A 23,426-nucleotide genomic window follows, 5' to 3' on the forward strand; every position below is an offset into this window, starting at 1 on the left:
CCAGCATCTTAAACATAGTATGTTAGTGTGGTGAATTAAAGTGTGCTGTTTAACACATTGTTTCGAATGCTTATGTGTGGTCAGGGTTGTCGTGGCAACGGGGCGAAAACCCTGACGACCGTTGGCCCAGCAACTTCACCTCCAGCTGGTCCTGGGTCAGCCTTCAGTCAGAGTGAGGCAGGATGGTGGAGGTCCTCCCAAACAGCTGAGCCACTCACTCCCTTGTGGATTGAGGCCAGAATTATTATATATTATTATTATTATTATTATTATTATTATTATTATTATTATTATTATTACAGTATCAGGTCTCATTTTAATGTATATTTTAATATATTTGGGTCTCACAAGTACAAGTTACATTTCTCTCTTCATTTAACATATGAATCGATGAACAGAAAAAACAAATTTGCAAGATAAATCGACAAGGAATACAACAATTGGTTGGAGCCAGTATTTAAATATCATATATTTGGTCCAGTAAAGAACACAACAAATACAAATATGACATTTAAAATATGATGTTCAGTAACATGTTACATTACATTACAGTTATTTAGCAGATGCTTTTATCCAAAGCGACTTACAATAAGTGTATTCAACATAGGTATTCAAGAGAACTACTAGTCACCAGAAGTCATAAGTGCATCTCCTTTCTTAAACAAGCATCTAAGAGCATAAACCAGAGCAATAGTATAAACCAGAGCAAAAGTACAGTACAGAAACAAACTAATACGAATACAATAAGTGCAACAGACTAATACGAATACGATAAGTTCAACAGACTAATACGAATACAATAAGTGCAACAGACTAATACGAATACGATAAGTTCAACAGACTAATACGAATACAATAATAATAATAATAACTTTTTAATAAGCACCTTTTAAAAACAAGGTTTACAAAGTGCTTCGACAGACCAGCCAGCAAGACAGTACATAAGAAACAAAATGAAATAACAAGTGACAATCAAATAAACAAATAAACAAACAAAATAAATAAAATAAGTGCAACAAACTAATACGAATACAATAAGTGCTAAGTGGAAGGCTCAGGGTAGTACTTCTTGACATAGCGTTGTGTACTGTAAATTGTCACCCTTCCGTAGGGTTGGGCGATATGTAATAAATCAAATATCGCAATATTATTGACTAAAATACTCAATATTTACTTGCAGTTTTGAAACATAATCATCAGTAATGTGGATATCATGACAAAGTAGGTAAAGGCAAATCATAGAACAGCTTGAACAGTATGATTAAAAATGGGAACTTTTCATCTCTAATGTGATACAGCCTTTAAAACCAGGAAAAGACAACACTTTCCCTCTGATCATTCATGCTTCATGCATTCAAAGTCAGTCACTGATGTTGATTTTTATTGTATGGATGATATTGAGTTTCCATTCCAGCTTCCAGGCCTACACATTGTATAGCTTACTGACAAATTACCGTGGTATTTGGCTCAATTTTTGATCTGTAATAAGAAGTGGTACTATATGTTTATTATATGTGTGTGTGTGTGTGTGTTGTAAATACTTGGTTGCGTCTTACGTTGCTGCTGGTTGCTTGCTGGTGGTTGTCTGACACGGAGAGTCCATTGCTATATCAATGCTTGCTGTTATTTTTGGCCAGAGTGGAAACCATATAGCCCCACAGGCCTCAGGCAGTGCAAGAGAGATGACTGTGAAATATGGGGGCATGCTCGCATGTTTAGCAGCAACTAGCACTCTCTCACTCATACCGGTTCATGTTTTTGTACAAATGTAATCATAGAAGGCGTATCAGCCTTGAGTATGGGGATTTCTACTTCACAACTAAACAGCTGATTTCACCAGTTAGTTTTCCCTCAATGTGTGTGTTGCTCTGGAGGAATGACAACGCATTTATCTTGGGGACATTGTAGCACATGATAGAAATGCATTTGAAGGGCACAGCAAATCTACTCTTTTATACAGTTTAGAATTGGTACAGTGAATGTGGATAACGCCATGGAAATGTACTGCAACTGATATCCACATGAAATCCCCTGCTAAGATATGAATTATGTCTGTCATTGGGACACTCGCATATTAACCTCCATTATGGGGATAGGAATACACAGATCTGTATTTTTCGTTCCAGAAAAGCTGTTCCTGTGAAAATGTGCAGTGCTCACTTAAGTGCACCAGCAGACTTGCTCTTTATTTGTTTAGAAAGCAGACAAACAGGCTGGTAGTTAGGTTTTCTTTGCATTGGATTGTCTTTCAGAGCAGCAGTTGACCATCTTGGAGGCTATTACTATGACAACTGCATTGAGAATATTCATTAATTTCGAAGGGGGATCAGATTATTGCCCCGCATGTGCCTTATTTAATTATTTGACTGGTTATATTTTGAAACGAATACTTTCAAATGTTAATTAACCAAAAAAACATCCCTTTGTATTATGTAGCATATCAGCTTGTGAGACAAAAGCCTCCTCATTAGCGTGGGTGTGTTGGTTAGCTGTTATCAACGGGTGAGCTGACCTATTTCAGCGATACCCACTGGGCCTATGCCACTAACCTGGATGTACTGTAAGCTGATAAAGTTCCAACACTAAGGAGAAACTTGACACCTTTACTCTGAATTTACTTGGGGAAAAAAACCCATTAAATCATTGGCTTTCAGCTGCAAATGTTGACTGTAAATTTCACGACAGAAGAAAATAAAAAGCCATTTCATTATGTTAATCAAGTGTGTGGGATGATATGTGTGAATTTTTATAAATCTGACAGCCCTTATTGGCTCTTTCAATCATATTTCTCTCTCTGTTTCCTAGGTGTAAATTAGAGTATAGATAATGCTCAGACATGGTGCCTTGTCAGACCCATGTGTTGCTGAAGTGGCAGGAGCACTTCAATAGCTCCTGGGCAGCAGAAGACAGTGTACAGACAGCCAGGAGGCATGGAGCCGCCGCGCTCTACAATAAGCTCCTTCAAAACAAGGAAGTGGTGACTCTGGCCCAACCCGTCCAAGAACTGGTCGGTCCACGCCTGCCAGACTTCGAGTGTGAGTCCAGCGCCTCGGCGGAGAAGGAAGAGTACCTGTCGTCCCTGCTCCACAGCCAGCGATGGCTGGCCCACCGGATGCTGACGCAAACCTCCTACACCTTGGGCCTCCACCACAGGCTGGTGGTCCTCCAGAGGATCTACTACGCGCTTCACAGCAAATACCATGACAAATTCCGCGTGCAGCTGCCCTCCCAGTCCGCTGACGGTGGCACCGAATGCGGGCAACTTGAGCTGGCCTCAGAGCCCTGCCTGCCAGGGGGAGCATCCAAAGTCAAGTCGGGCACAGATGTTCTGATAGAGATGGGCGTGAGGACGGGTTTGAGTCTGCTCTTCTCGTTGCTGCAGCAGAACTGGAGATACGCGGCCTCCGTGCATCCCGAGTCGGTTCTCTGCAATGACGTGCTCGCCACAGCGTCCTCTGTGCTGACTTCTCTGCCGCCGCTCTCTCTGGCCAATGAGAATAAGATCCCGTCAGTAGGGCTGGACTGCCTGTCACAGGTGTCGGACTTCCTGAAGAAGACATCTGTGAGCAGTGGGACTGGCGGGGCCGACCCGACCGGTCGGAGGCTAGCACTGGAGCTGCTGCTCGGCCTGGCCATGCAGAGAGGCTCTCTGAAGTTTCTGCTGGAGTGGGTGGAGGTAGCCTTGGCTGCTTCTATGTCCTCATCCTCCTCTACACTGTCTTCCTCCTCCTCACTATGCTCCCAGAACTCAGCTGGCGTGGGCTTTGATGTCATCCATCAAACGCTTCTCCAAATGAAGCAATATTCGGTAGGTCTTCAAATTTGTTTTTTTGTCTGTTGATGCCTTCTCATCTTTTATGTTTTTTTGGAGTAATCTTCCTCTTACTGTTCCATTAACTCGATTCAGACATTACTGTTATTAACATGTGAAGTCAGAGTATTTTCTTTGTCCTTACATAGCATGGCTATTTGGATTTATTACTTTTTGGAGGTTTAACATTCCTAGACTATAACATAGGTTCACCTGGAGCTATCACCTCAGTCCTGATTGTATAGGACTCTTTTACTTGTATCTATGATAATAACGTTTTCTCTAACATGGATGACCTAAAGTATGGCAAACAATAACCTGAAAAAAGGAATTCAGATGTGTTCATGTCATCTCATTGTGAGTGGTTGTTCCGCTCCGCCTTGGTATTTTGCATTAATGTTTTGAGGTTAGTTCACAAGTCATTTGAGATAACTTACAATGCACATTTATGTACACACTGGTAAATGAGGCCCATTGATAGTAACGCAGGAAAATTGCTCTTCGCTGCCCCATCCATCGCTGCTGTAAGCTGTCCTTTTTTATTTGAACAGTCTCATTGGAAGCTTGGAGAAATGCATTTTGTGTGCAGATAAGGATTAAGATTGAGACCGGACTGCCTTCCCTCCCTCTGTATCTGTATTGAGTCATCTCTCATCGCAATATTTTCTAGACAAATAACAAGTGCTGGGTATTGCCAACATCCTCGTGATTGATTTTGCCGATCCTACACACAATTTAGAGCTCTGTAATAGCTTAAGATTAAGTCCTGAAGGAGAGCTCAACATAAAACACACTGCATCTAAAGACTAGGATCTTGAATTTGTGCCTCTTTGTCTTTCTTGACTTGACCTGATGCCTGATCATGCAGTTACTTGTCACTGTCTTTTGGAATAGTCTTTTTTTGTGATGAAAGAATCTGGCACAGAATGATTGTGAAAGGTAAAAATGTTAGGAATGCAATAAAACAGATGGACTGTATATCCAAACAAACATAATATTTACACACAGCAAGTCACAGGTGATAGTAAAAACACTATGTTTTTTCCCAGGGTTTCCGAGGGGATTCCGTCAATACTCAGGTGCTGAAAAAGGATGCAGATGGACTTTGCCGACTCTCCCAGGCCGCTCTCTGCCTGTTTGAGGAGGTACATACTCTGTAACATTTAGGCACGGTTAAGAAACTAATATAGCTTTCCAGTAACTGATTTTATGGACCTCACCCTCCTCCCTTTTTTTAACAGATTTGTAACCTAGCATCCTACTGCCTGTGCTCCTGCAGCACTAATGCAGCTGCTCCTGGTTCAGAGAGTGACACAGTCATGGTGTATGTGTGGGGCAGCAACAGCAGCCATCAGCTGGCAGAGGGGACTCTGGAGAAAATCCTGCTGCCAAAGCTGACACAGGGCTTCAGTGATGCCCAAATGGTATGGCTACCCATAAAAATGTAACATAATAATGATAACATAATATTGCTCTGCCTCTTTGCATCTCATCTTTTGACGTTCTTGTTTTTTATCCATTTGGTCCGTCCTTTAGATTGAGGCAGGCCAGTACTGTACATTTTCAGTATCTGCAGATGGTTCAGTGAAAGCGTGCGGAAAAGGCAGCTATGGCCGCCTGGGCCTGGGGGACTCCAACAACCAGTCCATGCCCAAGAAACTCGTGCTGGAGCCCCATAGGAACATGAAGAAGGTGTCCTCCTCCAAGGGCTCTGATGGTCACACTCTGGCCATCACTGTAGAGGGAGAGGTAACAAGTTAAAATGACTACTATATGTACTGATGCATAGCTCACAGGTCTGCAGACTTTACGCTTGACTCTACTCTATTTGTTGTCAAATAATACATCTAAGAAGTGTTTTTCCCAAATGTTTTAGATAACGGATAATGACAAAACAGTGTTGAATCAGACAAACCAACTTACATCTTAGACATCATGATTTACACACTGCTTATTCGCTTACTTCCACTTCCTCTGTTAGTTACTGGGATTTGAATAGAAACAATTCAATTCTTCACTTTCTTTATAATAAATTATTAAATGTTCAAAATATTTTTCCCAGGTGTTCAGCTGGGGGGATGGAGAGTATGGGAAACTGGGCCATGGCAATAGTGCGACACAGAAATACCCCAAAATCATACAAGGACCGCTGTTTGGCAAGGTAGGCATTCAGCAAACTTTTTCATGTATATATTCATGTGTATATTTATTTGAAAAGCCATGCAATTTAACATAATTTTACATACATTATGGTATCCCTGCCAGGTTGTTGTTTGCGTGTCTGCTGGCTACAGACACAGTGCTGCTGTGACTAATGATGGAGAGCTTTATACCTGGGGAGAAGGCGACTTTGGCAGACTCGGTACAAACATTATTTCTCTAATTGCTTTTCCTCATTTGTCTCAACCATTTAAGTGAAGCACGTTAGCGACGACCTCTGTTGTCCTGTGATTCTTCCCTGAGCAGGTCACAGTGACAGTCAGAGTCGGAACGTGCCCACGCTAGTGAAGGACATCAGCGGCGTCGGGCAGGTGGCCTGTGGCAGCTCCCACACTGTTGCCGTGGCGCAGGATGGACGCACTGTATGGTCCTTTGGGGGAGGGGACAATGGTATATCATTTTTAGCTTGATTTAAGCCCATAATGCAGCATCTGTGTGAACTAATATAAACCACATTTTGAGGGTAAGGTTATAATTTCTGTAAAATTTACAAATTGCTCAAAAATAACAAACACTGTCTGATGAGGATCATTTGTGGTCTGTCTTAACAGAAATGTCTCTACTTATGGTAGAGTGAATTAATGCTGATTCTGGGACATGTCTCACCTTTGCAGGTAAACTAGGTCATGGAGACACCAATCGTGTATATCGCCCCAAGGTCATAGAGGCCCTGCATGGATTCATCATCAGGAAAGTGTGTGCCGGCAGCCAGTCATCTCTGGCCCTTACCTCTGCAGGACAGGTGAGATCCAGCACTGTGGGGGTCAACTTTTAACTAACCTTACCTTAGCTAAGCTCACTCAGCTCTGTCTACACCCTCCTTGTGGAAAGCTTTTATTTTGAAAGAGCATACTAACCTTAAAGTGAGATTTTCTATTTGAGTAAAAACAAAGAGAGTTTAGCAGTCTGGAGTCTTGTTCATACATGAGCTTTAAGTTTTCAGAGTGTTTTTTTTTGTTTGAATTCAACGGGAAAACCCACTTTGTAAAATTGCAAATATGTACATTTTTAAATACTTTCATCAGTGGGCAATAGGCTCAATCACTACTGTGTTACCTCCTTTAGCAACTTAACAGACATTTATTTAAATAATAGTCGTCAAAAATTACACTTTAACAACTTCCATGCTCGTTTTTTCATCAGCTCTTGATATGTTTAGTCTTAATAAGGTATTTGTATTCAGTTCCATCCTAAATACAAGGATGGAATACAGTGACATATAAAGAGATACAGAAAACACACTTATGTTAATCTTTGTTTTCATTTAGGTGTTTGCATGGGGCTGTGGCTCATGTTTAGGATGCGGCTCCTCTGAGACAACCTCTCTGAGACCCAGGTTCATAGAAGACCTGAGTATCACCAAGATCATTGATATCTCATGTGGAGACAGCCACTGTCTGGCTCTGACGCATGGTAAGAGACCTTCAACAGTTTCATCAGTTTTTGTTTTCTTTCAATTGGGGGTAAAGTTAAAATTTTTATAGATGTGTTAAAGGGATATTACAATTGTGACTATGCTCTGACTGCAACGTCCGCTGTTCTCCTTCCATCAGAGAATGAGGTGTACGCCTGGGGGAACAACACGATGGGCCAGTGTGGACAAGGACACACTTCGACACCAATTACCAAACCCAAGAAAGTGCTCGGCCTAGAGGGGGTGTCGATTCAACAAATCACTGCTGGCACTTCTCACAGCCTGGCTTGGACCGCAGATCCAACGGACAGGTAAGGCCTCATGTCGTCTGAAACAAAGTCCATGTCTGCTTTTATGTTATGGTTGTGTTTCCTTGGTTTTCCGTTGATTGTTCAGCATTGTTTTATAACGCTGAACTCTTTATTTTCTCATCCCCTGTCTTATTAGTTATGATATGTTTGTGATGTTTCCATATATATGTATACATTTACATATAAACATATATTTTCCAGGCAACTGGTGGCGTGGCACAGGCCCTTTTGTGTCGACTTGGAAGAGAGTACATTCACCTACCTACGCAACTTCCTAGAGAGCTACTGTGACGGCATCGGGAATGACACACCCCCTGCCCCGTTCCTATCTAAAAGGTATGAACATAAATTAACATTGCACTCTATCTATAATATAACCTGTTACAGAAAATTGTATGCTATTATTTGTGTTTGAGACCTTATTCAGTATAGAGTCATGTGCAAGAACTGTTCTTGTGCTCTTTGTTGCCCGTTGAGCTCTGATCAGTTTGAATGTTTTTAATCTATTACATCACCACCAACAGGAGGACACACCTTTATGTTCCTTCCCATCCACTTAACCATCATTCCTAATGCTCCCTGTGTATATATTTCAGGGACCACCATCAATTTCTTTTGCTGTGCATGAAGCTGCTGTCCATCCACTTATCCTTGGCCCATGCTGGGGGTACTGGCGCCATGGTTTTGGGAGCTCAGGGTCGGCCCCTCAGAAACCTGCTCTTTCGGCTCATAGATACCAATATGCCAGACTCCATACAACAGGTAAACTAACGGTCTTTCTCTTACTAGATTATTTTCTTAATATTTTTAAGCTGAGTTGAGAGGAACTGGAGGAATTGTTGGTGTTGTCTGCAAACTGTGAAGTGGATTGATAGAGCCTATAGAATCTATTTTTATTTCATTTATTGCCCGCATTAAATGCTATCCATTGATAGCCAAGGGTCTTTTCATGTTGTGTTGACATTCCTGTCCATCCTCAGGCAGTTCTCAACACGCTGTCCATCGGTGCATCCCTGCTGCTTCCTCCTCTGAGGGAAAGAACAGAGCTGCTGCTGTCCCTCCTACCTCAGGGCCCTCATAGCTTAAATGTCCCCTCAAAAGGACAGGTATGTAGAGCTCTTTTGTACCATTTCAAACATTGCCTATGTGACGTTAAAAAAGTCTCAACAAATTACCGCTCAGGAGGGTGTTTTGTTAAAGAAGATGTTTGTGTAAATTCAGAACATGCATAAACAATAGAACTGCCATTAAGAAGGACATGTGTTCTTCCTTTGCTGCATGGCTTTCTTCATTTAAACTGTAATACTGATCCAGATAGTTGGCTATAAAATGGATGGATGGATGAAGCTAGCAAACAGTGTGTTTGTCCAAATCACAGCACCATTTGGAGCGTTGCTAGGCAATATGTGTTGAAGACTGCTTGAATGTTCTGGAAAAAAATGTTTGCTGTAAAATAACAAACAAAAAACCTTCTTCTCCACAGATATAGAGATGTTTTGGGTAGGCTCACATTTAAATGAACAAAAATAAATATTAAACCAAGTATTTCTCTCTTCTTCTTTCCACTGTATCTTTCAAAAGCGCCTGCAGTTGGACATGGTCCTCAGCAGCCTTCAGGATCAGAGCCATGTAGCTTCTCTACTAGGTTACAGCAATTTCGGTGAGGTGACATCTCTGGGACCCCCTCTGACACCAGCTATGTCCGCCCGGCCGCCCTCATCCTCCAGCTCTATTGAGGCCTATAATCCTCTGCACCTAGCAGAGGTGCTGCTCAGAACCCTGCTCCTCAGCATCGGCTTTTACACGGTATGGAAAGAGGACCCTGTGGATGTTTGTGTGCAACCTCGTGTCTCATGTGTTGAATAACTCTTTCACTCTTTGGCAAATTACGTGCATTGTTTTCTCAGTCAACTCTTCTATAATTTCTGGATATTTTTAGTGCACATTGTTACTGTTGAATTAGAGTTGATTCTTCTACTCCTCAACACCATTTCAGTTTTTTGTGTGTGTCCATACAGGAGCGAGCATTTGGGGAATTGGAGAAAAACAGTGACAAGCAGGTATCCAGTGATAGCCAGGGACAGACTGATCCTCCTTGTCACTTCCACCAGCTGCTGTCTGGACTACACAAACACCTGCTCGCCCATTGCTATATCCATCCTAGCCCTGAGGTACACTTGTATTCACATATATACTTAAACCTAATAGCTCTGCAGTCATATAGTTGCATTTATGCTCACTATGATTCTGCTGTTCTGTAGGATGACAGCAGTGTAACGCTGCTTCGTGAGCATCTTTACCTGCTGCTTCCCTGTGCTGCTGAGACACTCAGGAGATCTACCAAACTGTTGAAGGAGAGTTCCCTGGATAAACAAATAATTAAGAAGCTTCACGGTAAGAAGTATGGCTGATAACAAGTCTGTGCAGTTATAACCTGCTGTAGACATTCTACTGTCCCACATACATTTTATTCAGGTATGTTGTATGTTGGTATAAAATATAGCTAGACCTTTTTATGAAAGATGTGATAAGACATTAATTCAAACTAACATATTTTGGATTGACATGATGGCCTTTCTTCAAAGAAGAAGTTCAACAGTGGACTTTGGAGATAAATGTGTGATGTTTGGAACAGAAAAGGATGATATCAAAGACTGAAATATCAAAGACTGTGATATTTCACAGTCTTTTAATCTGCTTGTGGTCTTTGGGAAGTACCATATACACAAGAGAGAACCAAACTTCAGTGCATTCAATGCCACATTTAGTATATATCCTGACACCTTGAAATGTAGGTCAGAACAACAAGGCCATAAAAACTGAATGTGAAATGTCTCTGAGCTAAACCTGTACTTACAGTTTTTATATGATGATACCTTCAGGTTCACATATTTAGACTACTTGGGTAGGTGTCAGTTGATCTGAGGAGAAGCACATTATAAACGTTCTATAAATGTGTTTTAAAATCAATGATTTAATCTTCTAGTGTGCTCTTATGGCTGTTGTCCATCTGTATTCTCTCAGTTATTTTTATAGTCCGTCACTCTAATCCTAAACCCTCTCTCGTCTCAATCCTTGTCTCAGTGGTGTTGTACAACTCAGTGGCTGGCAGCCTGCTGTGCCAAGTAATGTACTCCTTGCTGCTGCTGCCCCTGGGCACAGTTCAACCCCTCCTGAACCATTTACTGGCCCTGTTGGAACAACTCAATGATTTCAACAGGTTGCTACCAGAGACAGGCCTCCTGGAAGAACAAGAACTGAGAGTGGAGTCTCATAAAACCTGTTCAGGTCAGTGGAGTTTTAATTAACGCTTGACCCGTGGATTTATTCTTGATACTAGCGGCTAGAGCAGTATCAAAGGTTTAGATAATAAAAATAAAAAAAGGATGGCACATTTTGACACCAAAGATGCCTCTTACAGGATAAAAGAAGTACGTTTAACCATACAATCGATCTTCCTAACAGATAAAAGTGAAGAAAACACATGCCTAGGACAGCAGCAACAGGAGGAGGAGAGCAAGTGGATCTGGCTGTTGGATCTGGAACGGTCTGTTGCGTTGGCAGTCGGCCGTTGCCTCGGTGGTATGCTGCAAGGCCCGCCGCCCTCACTTCAGGAGAAAACATCAGAGTTCTGGCTATCAAATGTCCTCCTTAGGAACGGGCTTGAGATGGACTTTGAGCAGCTGGGTAGGAAAACATACTGGATGCTTTCATATGAGCCAATGTTTTGGCTAGTGGATATGAACTGCATGCAAGGTTCATCCCAAGTTTAATGTTGCACCAATGTGTTCACACTTTGTTTGTTACCACTAATAATAAAACCACAGTGTTTTCCAAAGGGTCAAGAGGATGTTACAGAGACTACAAATGAGATAAGAGTACAGATTTTTTGTTGTTTTATCAAGTAGTTGACAGTAGAGATAAAATACAAAAATAGGAAGAGGTTTAATCAGTTGACAAACAAGGAGTTACATAGTTTACCTTATTCTGTATATATCATAGAACGTAAGTACACAGGGATAGCCTGAAGGGCCTCCTTAAATAAAGATATAATGTTATTATGCGAATTAAATTAAATAAACTTTTCTAAGTATGTCTTTTTTTACTTGTTCGCTTGTCATATGTCCCATGTGATTCTTTGTCCTGTAGACTCTAGCATGGCATGGCTGACTGAGGTGGTACTGCTGAGCAGTAGTGATGCCAGGCTGGCAGAGCTCAGTCTAAATGACGAAACCAAGACTTTACTGGAACTGGCTCTGGGATCCTCCAGAGGACCAGCGGGTGGTCTGTGGCGGAATATGGAGGAGTACGCTCACAGCAAAGGTACTTTGTCTTGCATGTTTGTGTACGAGTACATGCCTGTGTCAATATCCAGATGACACTTGACAAACTATCTTTTTAAAAAGAAAAAATATAAATGTGATGCACCTGTATTGATAAACTTTCTCTAATCATTACTGCACAATTATATTATATATTAATTTGATTAAGTTCTGGTCTTTAGGTTGTGTGTTCTTTTGTTATTTTTGTGACTTTGTTGTAAATTAGTTGTGTTGTTTTGCTGTGAGAGCAGAATGGGAGAGCGGAGGCTCTACAGGTGACTGTTTGCTGCAGACGGTCTGTCGCTGCAGTCTGGCTGCTCTTCTGAAGCACACTGGACTGCAGAATGAGGCCTGCTGGCAGGAAAGGTCAGTAACACAAACGAACTGTAATATTTACCGAAATACCTGCCCCTGATCATTTTATTAACTGCAATGCTAACTATCTACTTTATTTATCCACTTCCGTTGAGACAGATTTGAGCCCTGTGAGATGCTGTCGGACGTCTATGAAATGGTTTATAAAATCAGAAGCACACTGTTGGCCCATAAAAACTCTCCAAGGGTTACACAGGTGCAGACTGCTGTCAAACAGGTACTAATACTAAAATTACTTTATTTCACAACCAAATATTATGTATTGTGTCTATTTTTGAGAAAGTTTAACAATTATAGACCAAACCACTTATTTATAAACATTATACAGTTTCATATTTGTTCTGTAAACTTTTGTTTTGTTGAATATGAACAATTATTGCATTCTACTTTCTATTCAAGAGGGATTTTCCCCCACTATTCTAACAAGGACTCACACAATCTTGATTAAAAATGAGGGAGAACACAGGAGTATTTAAACATTTCTTGTATTGCAGACCACTCAATCCCCCCAAAGTCCCGATACAGACAGTCAAGAGCCAGGCACCTCAGTGGAGCAGGTGGGGAAGGATCATGAGCAGCAGTCAGGAGGTCCCTCCAACTGGGAGGTGCAGGTGCCTCCAACCCCCACAGCAAACCACAACCAGGAAGAGGTTGCGGAGGAGGACACATTTGGCAACAGTCATATGTACCTGTCAGGTTAGAAACGCTGTCTGTATTTCTTCCCTTCTTACAGCAACGTTGAATATGTATTTCATGCCTGAAGGCAGGCAGGCAGGCCAAGACATAAATAAACATTACACACACATAAACATAAATCTTTTTCATCATTACGATACATCTAATCCTGACATGTCTCTGCAGAAGTCCTAGAATCATTCATGGCCACCCGGGAGGCCATGCAAGTACAGCAGAACGTGACGGTGTACGAATCCTTTGGCACCTCCACCCTCCCCAGCAGCATGGAGAGCCCAATCAGCCCCGAGAGGGAGCTGGATCCCAAGCAGCAGTGGGACAAGCAGAGGGACTCTGAGGATGGCTTGGGTTTCCCCGCTGCATGCCATCTGGTGGTGTCCCGCTGTCTCTTCCTCCTGCTGGGGGTCAGGCCTGCTTGTGTGGAACCCGGCGAGAGGGAGAACAGTCAGACTATAAACACTGGAGCGAGGTTAGAGTTTGTGTTAGGCAGCTATGTTTGTTGTGGTGTCTGTGTTCCTGTTTTTGTTGTGCATTTTTGTTTTTTTTGTGGGCTTCTGTTGCACTAAACTGTCCTTGTCATCCCACTTTTTAGGAAATCACCAGCAGATGTCTTAATGATGGCTGCTGATGGCCGTAAACAGGTGAGTCTTGTATTCCACCAGAATTTGGCCCCACCCCTCTTTTATTAGTTCTAATGTATTGTCTTTGTCTTACTTAGTCTGACCAATCCAAAAACTCATTGGGATCTACCAAGAATAAAATGGGTAGGTGGAATATGTTTACTCCTAAATATTTGTTCAATTAATGCATTTTTTTCTCAATCATGAATTAAAGGCATAGTTTAAAGAATTTAAGAGTAGATCAAGACTACTCTCATAATAAGGCTTCAGTCAGTAACCTGTTAGCTTATCTTAGCATAAGGACTGGAAGCAGGGAGAAACAGCCATGGCCTGGCTGTGGTCCAGCAAGAAAGCAAATAAACATATTTCACAAAACGTCCAACTATAACTTTTACAAATGTGTCTAATGAGTATACTGTTTGTTTTTTAATCTTCTTATTGTGTTCTCAGTTATCTCCTTGGGTCAGCCAATATTGTGACACATCATGTCTGAATAACACCAAGTATTTTTTCACACATAAATAAAAACTGGATGAATAACTCCGTTAGAGGTGTTGAAACATAATATCAGAAACGAGTACAATCCTGGCCTTTATTCTTGTTGTCTGTCTGTTCCAGGTTTACCTCTTTGTTCTCTCGGTATCATGAAAGACGCTTGGGATCGCCTCCGGCAGTGTATCAGCCCAACCTCAACTATGTCCCACTATGGCAACAACACTTTGCCTATTCTTAACCAGGTGTTCCACTTTGTCTGTGGGAGCCTGATCCACTTGGCAACCCCCTCACCAACACTACCAGGTGGACAGACATGCAGTCAGGCAGATCCGAAGGCCATTTCTTTTGCTATTCTGCAGCAGCAACAGAGGGCTGAGGTAATACCATTTTTTTCCTTTTACACAATAGTTAATTATTACTGCTGAGGAATTAGAACTCTTTGACACCTGCAGCTATTTGATCGTTTATTGGATTCCTTTATGTTTTTGGTGTTTTTAAATCTCATGAATGTAATGGCAGAAGTTATCAGCCACAAATATAGGTGGAAATTATTGAAAATCTGCAAAAACAACTGCAGTGCTGGACATTATTTTTGATATGATGACGCAATTAAAGGTCCTTACTAACATAACCTTTCCCTTTGTTTCGATCAGTTGCGTCTGGAGGCCTTCTGTCAGATGTCATCCTTCCTGTCTAAGATGGAGGAGAAGAGCAGTGGGTTCACCGTCTCCCCTCAGTGTCCGGCATTGTTGCAGTCCGTGCAGCTTCAGTTTCTCTCTGGATGTTTTGCTCTTGGAACACAAATCATTGCCTCTCACTCTGGAGCTAATTATGAGATGCAGCATTACATGGTACGTCTAGTAATCTCGCTATCACACTGTTTGTGACGATGCTTATGAAAGCTGGAAAGAAAGAAATAATTAATATTTGATTCAAGCCAGATACGGTAAGGAGAATTAATGAATATTGTATAAAATTAATATTATGCCCTACATTATGCTTTTTTCATATGAATTACTATCCAATCTATCTTTTCTTAATCCAGTCTGGTACGCATTCAGCTTCTATGGATACGCAAAGAGAGCTGCAATCTGCAGCCCACACGTTCTACCAGCAGGTGGTGCGGGTCCTCAAACAGAGGGTCCTGTGGGAGAGAGAACATCCAGGTTTGTTCATTATTTACTAACTAGAATTTCATTATAATCTAATTTCTCACATTTCATCCAGGACGAGTGCAGAGGGCATGCATGATGCTCTCTCATGGCTTAAAGTTGCGGACAGATTTACCTACTTTGGCCACGTCTAAAAGCTTACACTCAAAGATTTCATATTTCAATGACAGACTTTTCTCATACTTCCACACAGGTAACACAAGGTCATTTAGTAATTCCTGCACTTAGAATTTGTGCAATGCGCAAAACACCCTGCACAACTGCCTGTTGCAGCAGTTTTTTTATTATATTTTGCTCGTACTTAAGATTGTGTCTCTATCATAACCAGGTTCATGCCAGCAACTTCTCCTGGCCACAATGTTTGCACTGAATTTCTGCTACCAACCTGTGGACCTGGTTCTGGTCATCAAATGTGGCATCCTTGAAATCCTCTCCATGCTGACCAACAACAGCTGTGCACTGATGAACCAGGGCTGGTTTGCAGGCTCTAAATCTGGATCCATGCTGCTGAGCGGGGCTGTTAGACTAGCTTGTGCCCGTCTGCTTCAGATATTGACTGTGGCTGCAAGGTGAGAATGAAGAAACTGCATACAGCTGCAACAAAGTGTTCATTACTACTTTCATTATTATTTTCATTGATTCAAAACTGAAAATACACTTTAGTGTTACATTCATAACACATTGTCCTGTGCTCTCAGCTCCTTTGAGGATGTGCTGCCGATGGAAGTATCCCACGCTCTAATGGAAGTGCTGTGTGAGCAGCTCCAAAATATCCTATATACTTTCCACCAGCAGCAGACAGCAGAGCGAGGAACTGCTGAGAGGACAGATCTGGACTCCTGCAGCAAGAGCACAAATCAAATTGGTGATGCATAAGCTATTAAGCTATATTAAACTTTTTTTTTTACATATAGCACAACACAATGAAGTCTGTTTTTGTGAAGCCTTATTGAGTAAAGCTTTCCTTCTGTTTTTGTTGGTTTAGGAGGGGAAAGCAGCAAAGTGATTGAATCTCAGCTTGCAGATTTCTTGGTGTTTCTAAGGCGTGTACTGTCATTAAGAGTAATGAAAAGACTTTCTACTTTTGTCAAATGGGTTGATCCACTCATGGCCATTATTTCACACAAGTGCTCTTCAGGTAAGAACATTAAAAATAGGAATCACAAGCAGGATTGATATTATTTACAGTGCAGAGCAGTTTGTTTTGGTTCCTTTTAATTCCCTGTTAATTTCCACCTTCCTCTTTTCAGGATCCTCATGCTTCCAGAACCTCCGCACTAAGCTCTTGGCCTTCCACGTTTTAGAAAGACTGTTGCCTGCTTGTTCAGAAACGGCTCAAATTCAACAGGTATGATGTTTACTTGTAAATTCAACACGCACGTGAAGTAACTAAAGAAGACATTCAATTCAACATTCAGTATTCATTTGTGAGTTTGAAAATGTGAATGTAATAATGAAGTAGTTATCCTTTACATTTTTTCTTTTCTCCATTCTAGATTGTTAAACAGCTCTTTCAGCTCGTGTCTGTTTATATGTGGAAGGAACCGCTAACTGAGAAGAACCACAAGGAGACTGCTGAAAAAGAAAAGGGGGTAATACAGCAGAACTACACAAATACACCCGCTGGTCTCTGCCAGTTCCTGAGACATTCTTACAATAATGCTACTATGTACCTTTTACTATATAATACTGCTATATGAGCATTAGTATTTCAGTGTATTGCTATGAAAACAAATGGGCTTTGCAGTTCCATGGCATTTTGTCTTTTCTCACATTGTAGCCACTGATCTGCTGTCTGGATTCAATAATGTACATGGAAAAAATAGGGCAGCCTTTTCCTTTTTAATGCAGACAAAGGATTAACACATCTTTCTATAGCTAAAAAAGGTTTGGGCTATTCCAACTCTACTGTACTCTGTCAGAGAAATATTGTCACTAAATACTCTGGCAAACCCCTCAGCTTAAGTTGTGTTTTCTTATTTAGTGATCCTCTTTTCTTGATATAAAGGTATTATTGCAAAAATACATTTTAATGGTATGACTGACTTGCCAGCCTGAACTAAAAATGCAACTCAGCTTAATTATCTCAAAATATTTCCATATAAACAGCCCGTCATAACCCACATAACTGTATCAGAAAGTGTGATGATGTTGTTTGACAATTGTGAATGTTTCTAGTATTCCAAAAAAATGCTGAGTTTGGGTAGAAGTGAAATTCACTCCCGGCAGTAATGAAATTGAAAACAGCAGGGCTTCTTGATGAAACAGATGGGCCTGTTCTCCATGTTGGGGAAGGGATGGGAAGTGGGAGAAGACAGAAAAAAATAACAACAAATGTGTTTTTTGTCACATTACAAAGAGCATGAATATAAAACATATCCCTCCAGTATAATGTGATAATTATTATTTCACTGTGTAATTTCGCTAATCACTGATAATTTATTCACAGTAGAAGTCTGTCAGCCAGTTAGAATCGTTTTCACCAGTAACCCTTTCCATGGACTCTTACACTTTAATGGCGTTTGTAATTGTGTGATTGTGTTGGGTAAAGCACTTTAATGTCCACTGTATTCTACAGTTGACTGATAAGTGTTGTCATATCATTCATGAATTATCCATAGCCGCTTATCCTACTCAGGGTATCGGGGGTGCTTGAGCTGATTCCAGCTGGCATTGGGCGAAGGCAGAATACACCCTGGACAGGTCGCCAGACTAGAGTAGGACACCTAGAGACAGACAACCATGCACGCTCACATGCACATCTACGGGCAATTTAGAGACATCAATTAACCTAAATTGCATGTCTTTGGACTGTGGGAGGAAGCCAGATAACCTGGAGAAAACCCACACTGACAAAAGGAGGAACATGCAAAGTCCAAACACAAAGGTGTGGAGGGGCCCTGATGGAACCAGGACCCCTCTTGCTGTGAGGCGACAGTGTTAGCCACCACACCACTGTGCAGCCCATGTTTTCATATCGTGTCGCTTTGGTATTACACATTGGTGGTAAAACGTTTTTTTCCCCCCCGACTAATTTTTTGCAGAACCATGGCAGCTATGATGAATGTATTCCCATCGGAGATTTTTCATTTGACCCACACAAGCTAATCTGCTGTTCTCTGGAGAGTGGGAACATCCTCTCCCACGGCTCGGGAGGGAAAGGATACGGCCTGGCAACCACTGCCATCACAGCTGGCTGTTTCATTTGGAAGGTAAGTAACTGATATATTCATAAAGAGAAGAAAAAAACACTGATACAGTTAATCCTTCCTTAATGGTTATTGTCTAGATCGTACCACTGAAATGTGAGAATGTGTTTAACAAACTGATCAAAACTTCTCTCCTCAGTTCCATATCACCAAAGAGAACAGAGGCAATGAGGCCACATGTGTTGGCGTTTCCCGCTGGCCAGTCAGAGATCACAACCACCACACCACCACTGACATGTGGCTGTATCGGGCCTACAGTGGCAACCTGTACCATGGAGGGGAACTGGTCCGCACACTGCCCTCCTTTACCCAAGGGGACACAGTCACCTGCATCCTGGACATGGAGGCTCACACCATATCATTTGCTAAGAATGACAAGGTCTGACCGAATATTCACAATCAGTATTCAGGGCTTTTACACTTATTGACTGTTGTGGGTTTTTTAATTTTGCAATCTCTGCGTTTTTCTGTTTTTCTGCCAGGAACCAAAGTTGGCATTTGAAGGTGTGGTTGCCTCTGAACTGTATCCGTGTGTGTTGTTCTACAGCAGTAACCCTGGAGAGAAGGTACTTGATATACTGTGCATACTATAGGCACTTACTCAATAGGGCAAGTGGCACGTTTGCTTAGTAATGTGTAGAGCAAATGAAGATGGGTTTTCTTTGGCTATTAAATTTCACGTACAGTAATGTCATTTGCAGAACATTTTGTAGGACAACAGAATTGTGTCTCTGTATTTCTCAAAGGTGGCACTGCGTGACCTCCAGATGCGGGGCATGCCCTGTAATCTGCTCCCCGGGGAGCCTCTCTGCAGCCCTCGGACCACGGTGCTGCTGGAGTCAACGGTGCAGCTCCTTCGTAGGCTCCATCAGTGTGACCAGTGGGCCTCGCACATCAACCAGTACATCCACACCCACCTGGAGCTCATTGGTCCCCTGCTCAAAGAGGATGACTTCAATCCAGGTCAGATCACAGCTTCAGCATTGGTCTGTTTAGCCTGCTCTTTAATAGACCTTGCTCTAGTTTCGTTTTATAACACTTGGCTAGCACAGGAAACCTTTTATATCGTCATTATCTTCAAATCAGGCAAAATAATAAATAGACTGTAAGCAGTAGTGAAAAAAGGGTGAATTATACTCATTAGTTTGTGAATGCTTTTTTATTTTCCACACAACAATCACTCTTGAACATGCTCCTCTGCATACTTTTTCGGGAGGATGGATAGTGATCGTGGACATATGACAGGAAACAAGGGAGAGCTAGATGCAACAAATGACCCTGCCTGGATAGGAACCAAGGAAGTTGCGGCTCATTTTCTTTCCATTTGATCCCAATTTAATCAACTCGTGACTCCTCAGATGTGTGTGGAAACTACTGATTTAGAACACTTTAAATACATAAAGTCCTAATGAAACCCTGACCAATGAAATACTTTGAGGAAAATGATCAGAGGAAGACTAGTTTTATTGTAGGTTACACTCTAAACACCTAGTATTTGTCCCAGGAGAGAGCAGATACCTGAACATTCAAGAAATCTGCATCGATATTCTGACACTTCTTAGGCTAAATTAAGAGTTGCTGGCAGATTGCACCTTGATGCTTTTGGTTACTATGCTGCGCCTCCACCTTCATCGTTTTCCCTAAATCTCTGATGCTCGGCTCACAGTATCACATTGATATGCAAGTGTGTTATTGCAAATCAACAGGCTTGAATGAACTGCCTTGTCAGATTTGTGTGACATTTCTCCCCTAAGATATTGACAGGCCTCTCCAGCACAATAGATACACACAATAGAGCCAATTTAGGTTTTTAATTATCCTTTAAGTACGTGATACAATTCTAAATAAAGCTCGCAATTCCTGTCAACCACAATCAATCTACATTGGACTAAGGAATGACTGGCGGGGGTAATGAACAGATGGTTGAAAAACTGTTTGAAACTTTGATGTGGTACTTCTGTAGCTTCATGGCTATTACTTATTACTCTTTGTTTCATACTCGCTGTCTGACTTTCTGCTACAGCCGTCAGTCCCACACACTCCGAGAAGGACGAGAATGAAAGAGACCCAGACGTTGCCTGTGACGACACAGGAGAGTTGTTGGGACATCGTCGGTCCCTGTCAGAGGCCAAGCTGGCTGCTCTTTGCACTGAAGTGTGGCCGGTTCTGGCTCTGATCGGAGGAGTGGACAGCGGCCTCCGGGCCGGAGGTGTGTGCCTGCACAAGCCCAGTGGACGCAGGGCCATTCTGCTGGGAGTCCTGAAAGAAGGAAGCTCTCTAGCCAAGCTTCAGTGGGAGGAGGCAGACCTCTCCGTCAGGTATTGCAAATATATATTCATACGCCACCTAATTTATGATTTGACATGTTGTTGTATGTGTTTCTTAAATGATTAATCTCATTAACTTCCATTAAACAATTCTTATACTTTTTTCCGTTCAGCATGTTTATTATTACTCTGTATAATTCTTTTCTGTTAGTGTTTTAATTTTCCTCTTCTTTAATCTCTAAACATCTTACTTCATTTTCATCATTTACCCCCCTGATCTTACTTTCTTTTTGCTTCTTCCTCTTCATTCTTAAATCCATTAACCCCTCGTTGAATCCGTCCTGGTGTCACCCCATGCTTTATCTGTGGGTTCTTCCCATCCTTCCCAATAACTAAGCTCCATGAATTCTTGGTCACCCAGCGACACGCCGATCGCCTCATTGGAGCCCTGTGGCATATCCTGCTGCGATGTCGCCCCACTCGGAGGCCTCAAACCGACGGTTTTGTTGGACCTGATTTATCTGATGGGGCTGCTGGAGGAGCAGGGATGGGTCGGGTCTTATCCCACCTCCAAAAGGAAATACTCAGAGGAGAACATGAAAGAAAGTGAGGTGGTCGAGACAGACCCCTGCCCATCACCGACCTCAACCAAAGATGCCACGAAGATTGTTGATCATCAGGAGTTGACCTGTCTACCCCAACCTCCCCAAACATCCCAGACATCCAAAGTGGAGGCATTTGCACATGAACTGAGAGCAGTCAGAGTCTCATACCTACTCATTGGAGCTTTGAAGTCCCTGACTGTCATTTTTAGTTGTGAGAAGCTATCAGATTTGCTCCTAGCGCCTAAACATGACCCTTCCAACTCCTCAACGAGTCCCCTTTCCAGCCCAAACCCTGATCAGGCCAAGACCAGCAGCAACCAGTGGGATGAGAGTGCTGAGCTGAGATCTGTGCTTCAGTACGTGGTGCAGAGCATGGTGAAGTGGGCAGTCAGGCCCTGTCCCATCAAACAGAGTGTGTCTCTTGTTGACCTGGAAAGGGCTCAGGTCATGATCTACAAAGGAGCCCTCCGCAGACAGGACAAAGAACACAAAGGTATCTAGATTTATGGATTAGATTTAAGACACGTTTATATTTGTTAGTTGTTCTTTGTTGCAGAGCTGTAGACTAGAAAAATTGGGCTTGAGGCCCCTGAAGGCAAATTTGCAATTATGATGTTGGGCTTTATAAATAAAATTGATTTGGCTGTCAAATTTTGGGACATCACAGACAGCATAATTATTTAATCATTTGACCTTTGCATTGAAAGGAATTGGTTGTTTGAGAGCTACAAGTAGTGATTGTTTTCATTGTCTATGGTTTAATCTGCTGTTTATTTTATTTACGAATCGTTTGTTCTATAAAACGTCATAAATTATGTAAAATGGCCATCACAACTTCCCAGTACTCAAAGATGACAACTTTAGGTGTCTTGTTTTTTTTGGATAACAGTAGATAGTCCTTCAATGGGAGCAGCTGGAATTATCAAATGTCAAATTTAGTTAGTTTTCTGTAATTCGACTTATTGTTGCAGCTCTAGTTGGTATGTAAAAAACACTATTAAAATACTACAGCTGTATAATGAAAATGTTGAAATGCTACGACACGTTAATAATCAACATTCAGACCTGAAAGACTTGAATCCAAGGGAGTTGGACTGAGTTACTAAAAAACAGCTCTGTTACATTGTATTCAGGGTCAAGATATAAAAAGAATATTATAGTGTTATAATAAGTATTGGGTGTTATCTGACCTTCCTCTCCTCCTTGTCCTTACAGAATCTGGCCACCACTCGTCCTCTCAGCCCATTTCCAAGTCCTCCAGCTCTGTGTCTTTGTACAGCGCGGGTTCAGAAGGCACTGCCATATTTGGCCAATCGAACAGAGCCTCTGTCTCGTCCTCCAACAACGACCTGGCATCCTCTCTGCCAACGAACCTGCAGGCAGAGGGCCTCGAGAATTTCAACCCCTTCTTTCCCATCAGCCTCCTCCAGTGAGTATAGAATGGATTAATCACGAATGATTTTAATTTGATTGAACTGTTGGTTGAGTAATTCAAACTATACATCATGAATGGACACAAATACAACAACTAGAGTTATCTTCCATTTTCAGAATGTTACTGATTGCTACAGACCTTTTATCTTTTGACAGCAGCAGATTTTCTGAAGTCCAGGGAATGGGTGAGTTAGGATGTATATAAAAAAAAAAATAGAGTGAGGATTCTGCCTGCACTGTCTTTAACCTCAGCTGCAGCTCTGCCTGCTTGTTCTATTAACCCGGCCAGCTTACCACAGTCTCAGTATTAAACCTGCTTTCAAGGGACAGACAAACAAACAGCCTCAGTGCGTTATGATCAAACAGAAAATAAAATCAAAGCCGTCCAGCAAAGAGAGTTTTGACAAGAATAGCCCAGAGCTATTTGCTAAAGTCTGTCACGGTCGAATTACATAATATACAACATTCTCTGAATATG

At 41.8% G+C, this 23,426-nt stretch overlaps 1 protein-coding gene across 1 annotated transcript in view; it reads left to right on the forward strand.

Annotated features, from left to right (window-relative positions):
- LOC129102062 (probable E3 ubiquitin-protein ligase HERC1) overlaps positions 1–23,426 on the forward strand; it is a 40,377-nt gene that overhangs the window by 484 nt on the left and 16,467 nt on the right. The window contains exons 2-41 of the mRNA XM_054612004.1: positions 2,806–3,808; positions 4,861–4,956; positions 5,053–5,235; positions 5,348–5,560; positions 5,874–5,972; positions 6,077–6,173; positions 6,278–6,421; positions 6,646–6,773; positions 7,300–7,444; positions 7,585–7,756; positions 7,958–8,092; positions 8,353–8,518; positions 8,737–8,862; positions 9,338–9,562; positions 9,775–9,927; positions 10,018–10,150; positions 10,841–11,044; positions 11,222–11,443; positions 11,906–12,079; positions 12,330–12,444; positions 12,553–12,670; positions 12,948–13,149; positions 13,315–13,615; positions 13,739–13,787; positions 13,865–13,910; positions 14,385–14,638; positions 14,915–15,112; positions 15,307–15,427; positions 15,762–16,002; positions 16,132–16,298; positions 16,419–16,571; positions 16,684–16,781; positions 16,930–17,025; positions 18,478–18,645; positions 18,782–19,021; positions 19,125–19,208; positions 19,389–19,605; positions 20,666–20,960; positions 21,307–22,007; positions 22,730–22,943. Coding sequence (XP_054467979.1) covers positions 2,837–3,808; positions 4,861–4,956; positions 5,053–5,235; positions 5,348–5,560; positions 5,874–5,972; positions 6,077–6,173; positions 6,278–6,421; positions 6,646–6,773; positions 7,300–7,444; positions 7,585–7,756; positions 7,958–8,092; positions 8,353–8,518; positions 8,737–8,862; positions 9,338–9,562; positions 9,775–9,927; positions 10,018–10,150; positions 10,841–11,044; positions 11,222–11,443; positions 11,906–12,079; positions 12,330–12,444; positions 12,553–12,670; positions 12,948–13,149; positions 13,315–13,615; positions 13,739–13,787; positions 13,865–13,910; positions 14,385–14,638; positions 14,915–15,112; positions 15,307–15,427; positions 15,762–16,002; positions 16,132–16,298; positions 16,419–16,571; positions 16,684–16,781; positions 16,930–17,025; positions 18,478–18,645; positions 18,782–19,021; positions 19,125–19,208; positions 19,389–19,605; positions 20,666–20,960; positions 21,307–22,007; positions 22,730–22,943 — 7,865 coding nt within the window. The 5' untranslated portion in view covers positions 2,806–2,836. The remainder of the gene's footprint in view (positions 1–2,805; positions 3,809–4,860; positions 4,957–5,052; positions 5,236–5,347; positions 5,561–5,873; positions 5,973–6,076; positions 6,174–6,277; positions 6,422–6,645; positions 6,774–7,299; positions 7,445–7,584; positions 7,757–7,957; positions 8,093–8,352; positions 8,519–8,736; positions 8,863–9,337; positions 9,563–9,774; positions 9,928–10,017; positions 10,151–10,840; positions 11,045–11,221; positions 11,444–11,905; positions 12,080–12,329; positions 12,445–12,552; positions 12,671–12,947; positions 13,150–13,314; positions 13,616–13,738; positions 13,788–13,864; positions 13,911–14,384; positions 14,639–14,914; positions 15,113–15,306; positions 15,428–15,761; positions 16,003–16,131; positions 16,299–16,418; positions 16,572–16,683; positions 16,782–16,929; positions 17,026–18,477; positions 18,646–18,781; positions 19,022–19,124; positions 19,209–19,388; positions 19,606–20,665; positions 20,961–21,306; positions 22,008–22,729; positions 22,944–23,426) is intronic.

The sequence above is a fragment of the Anoplopoma fimbria genome, chromosome 14, assembly GCF_027596085.1.
Source record: "Anoplopoma fimbria isolate UVic2021 breed Golden Eagle Sablefish chromosome 14, Afim_UVic_2022, whole genome shotgun sequence".
NCBI lineage: Eukaryota > Metazoa > Chordata > Actinopteri > Perciformes > Anoplopomatidae > Anoplopoma > Anoplopoma fimbria.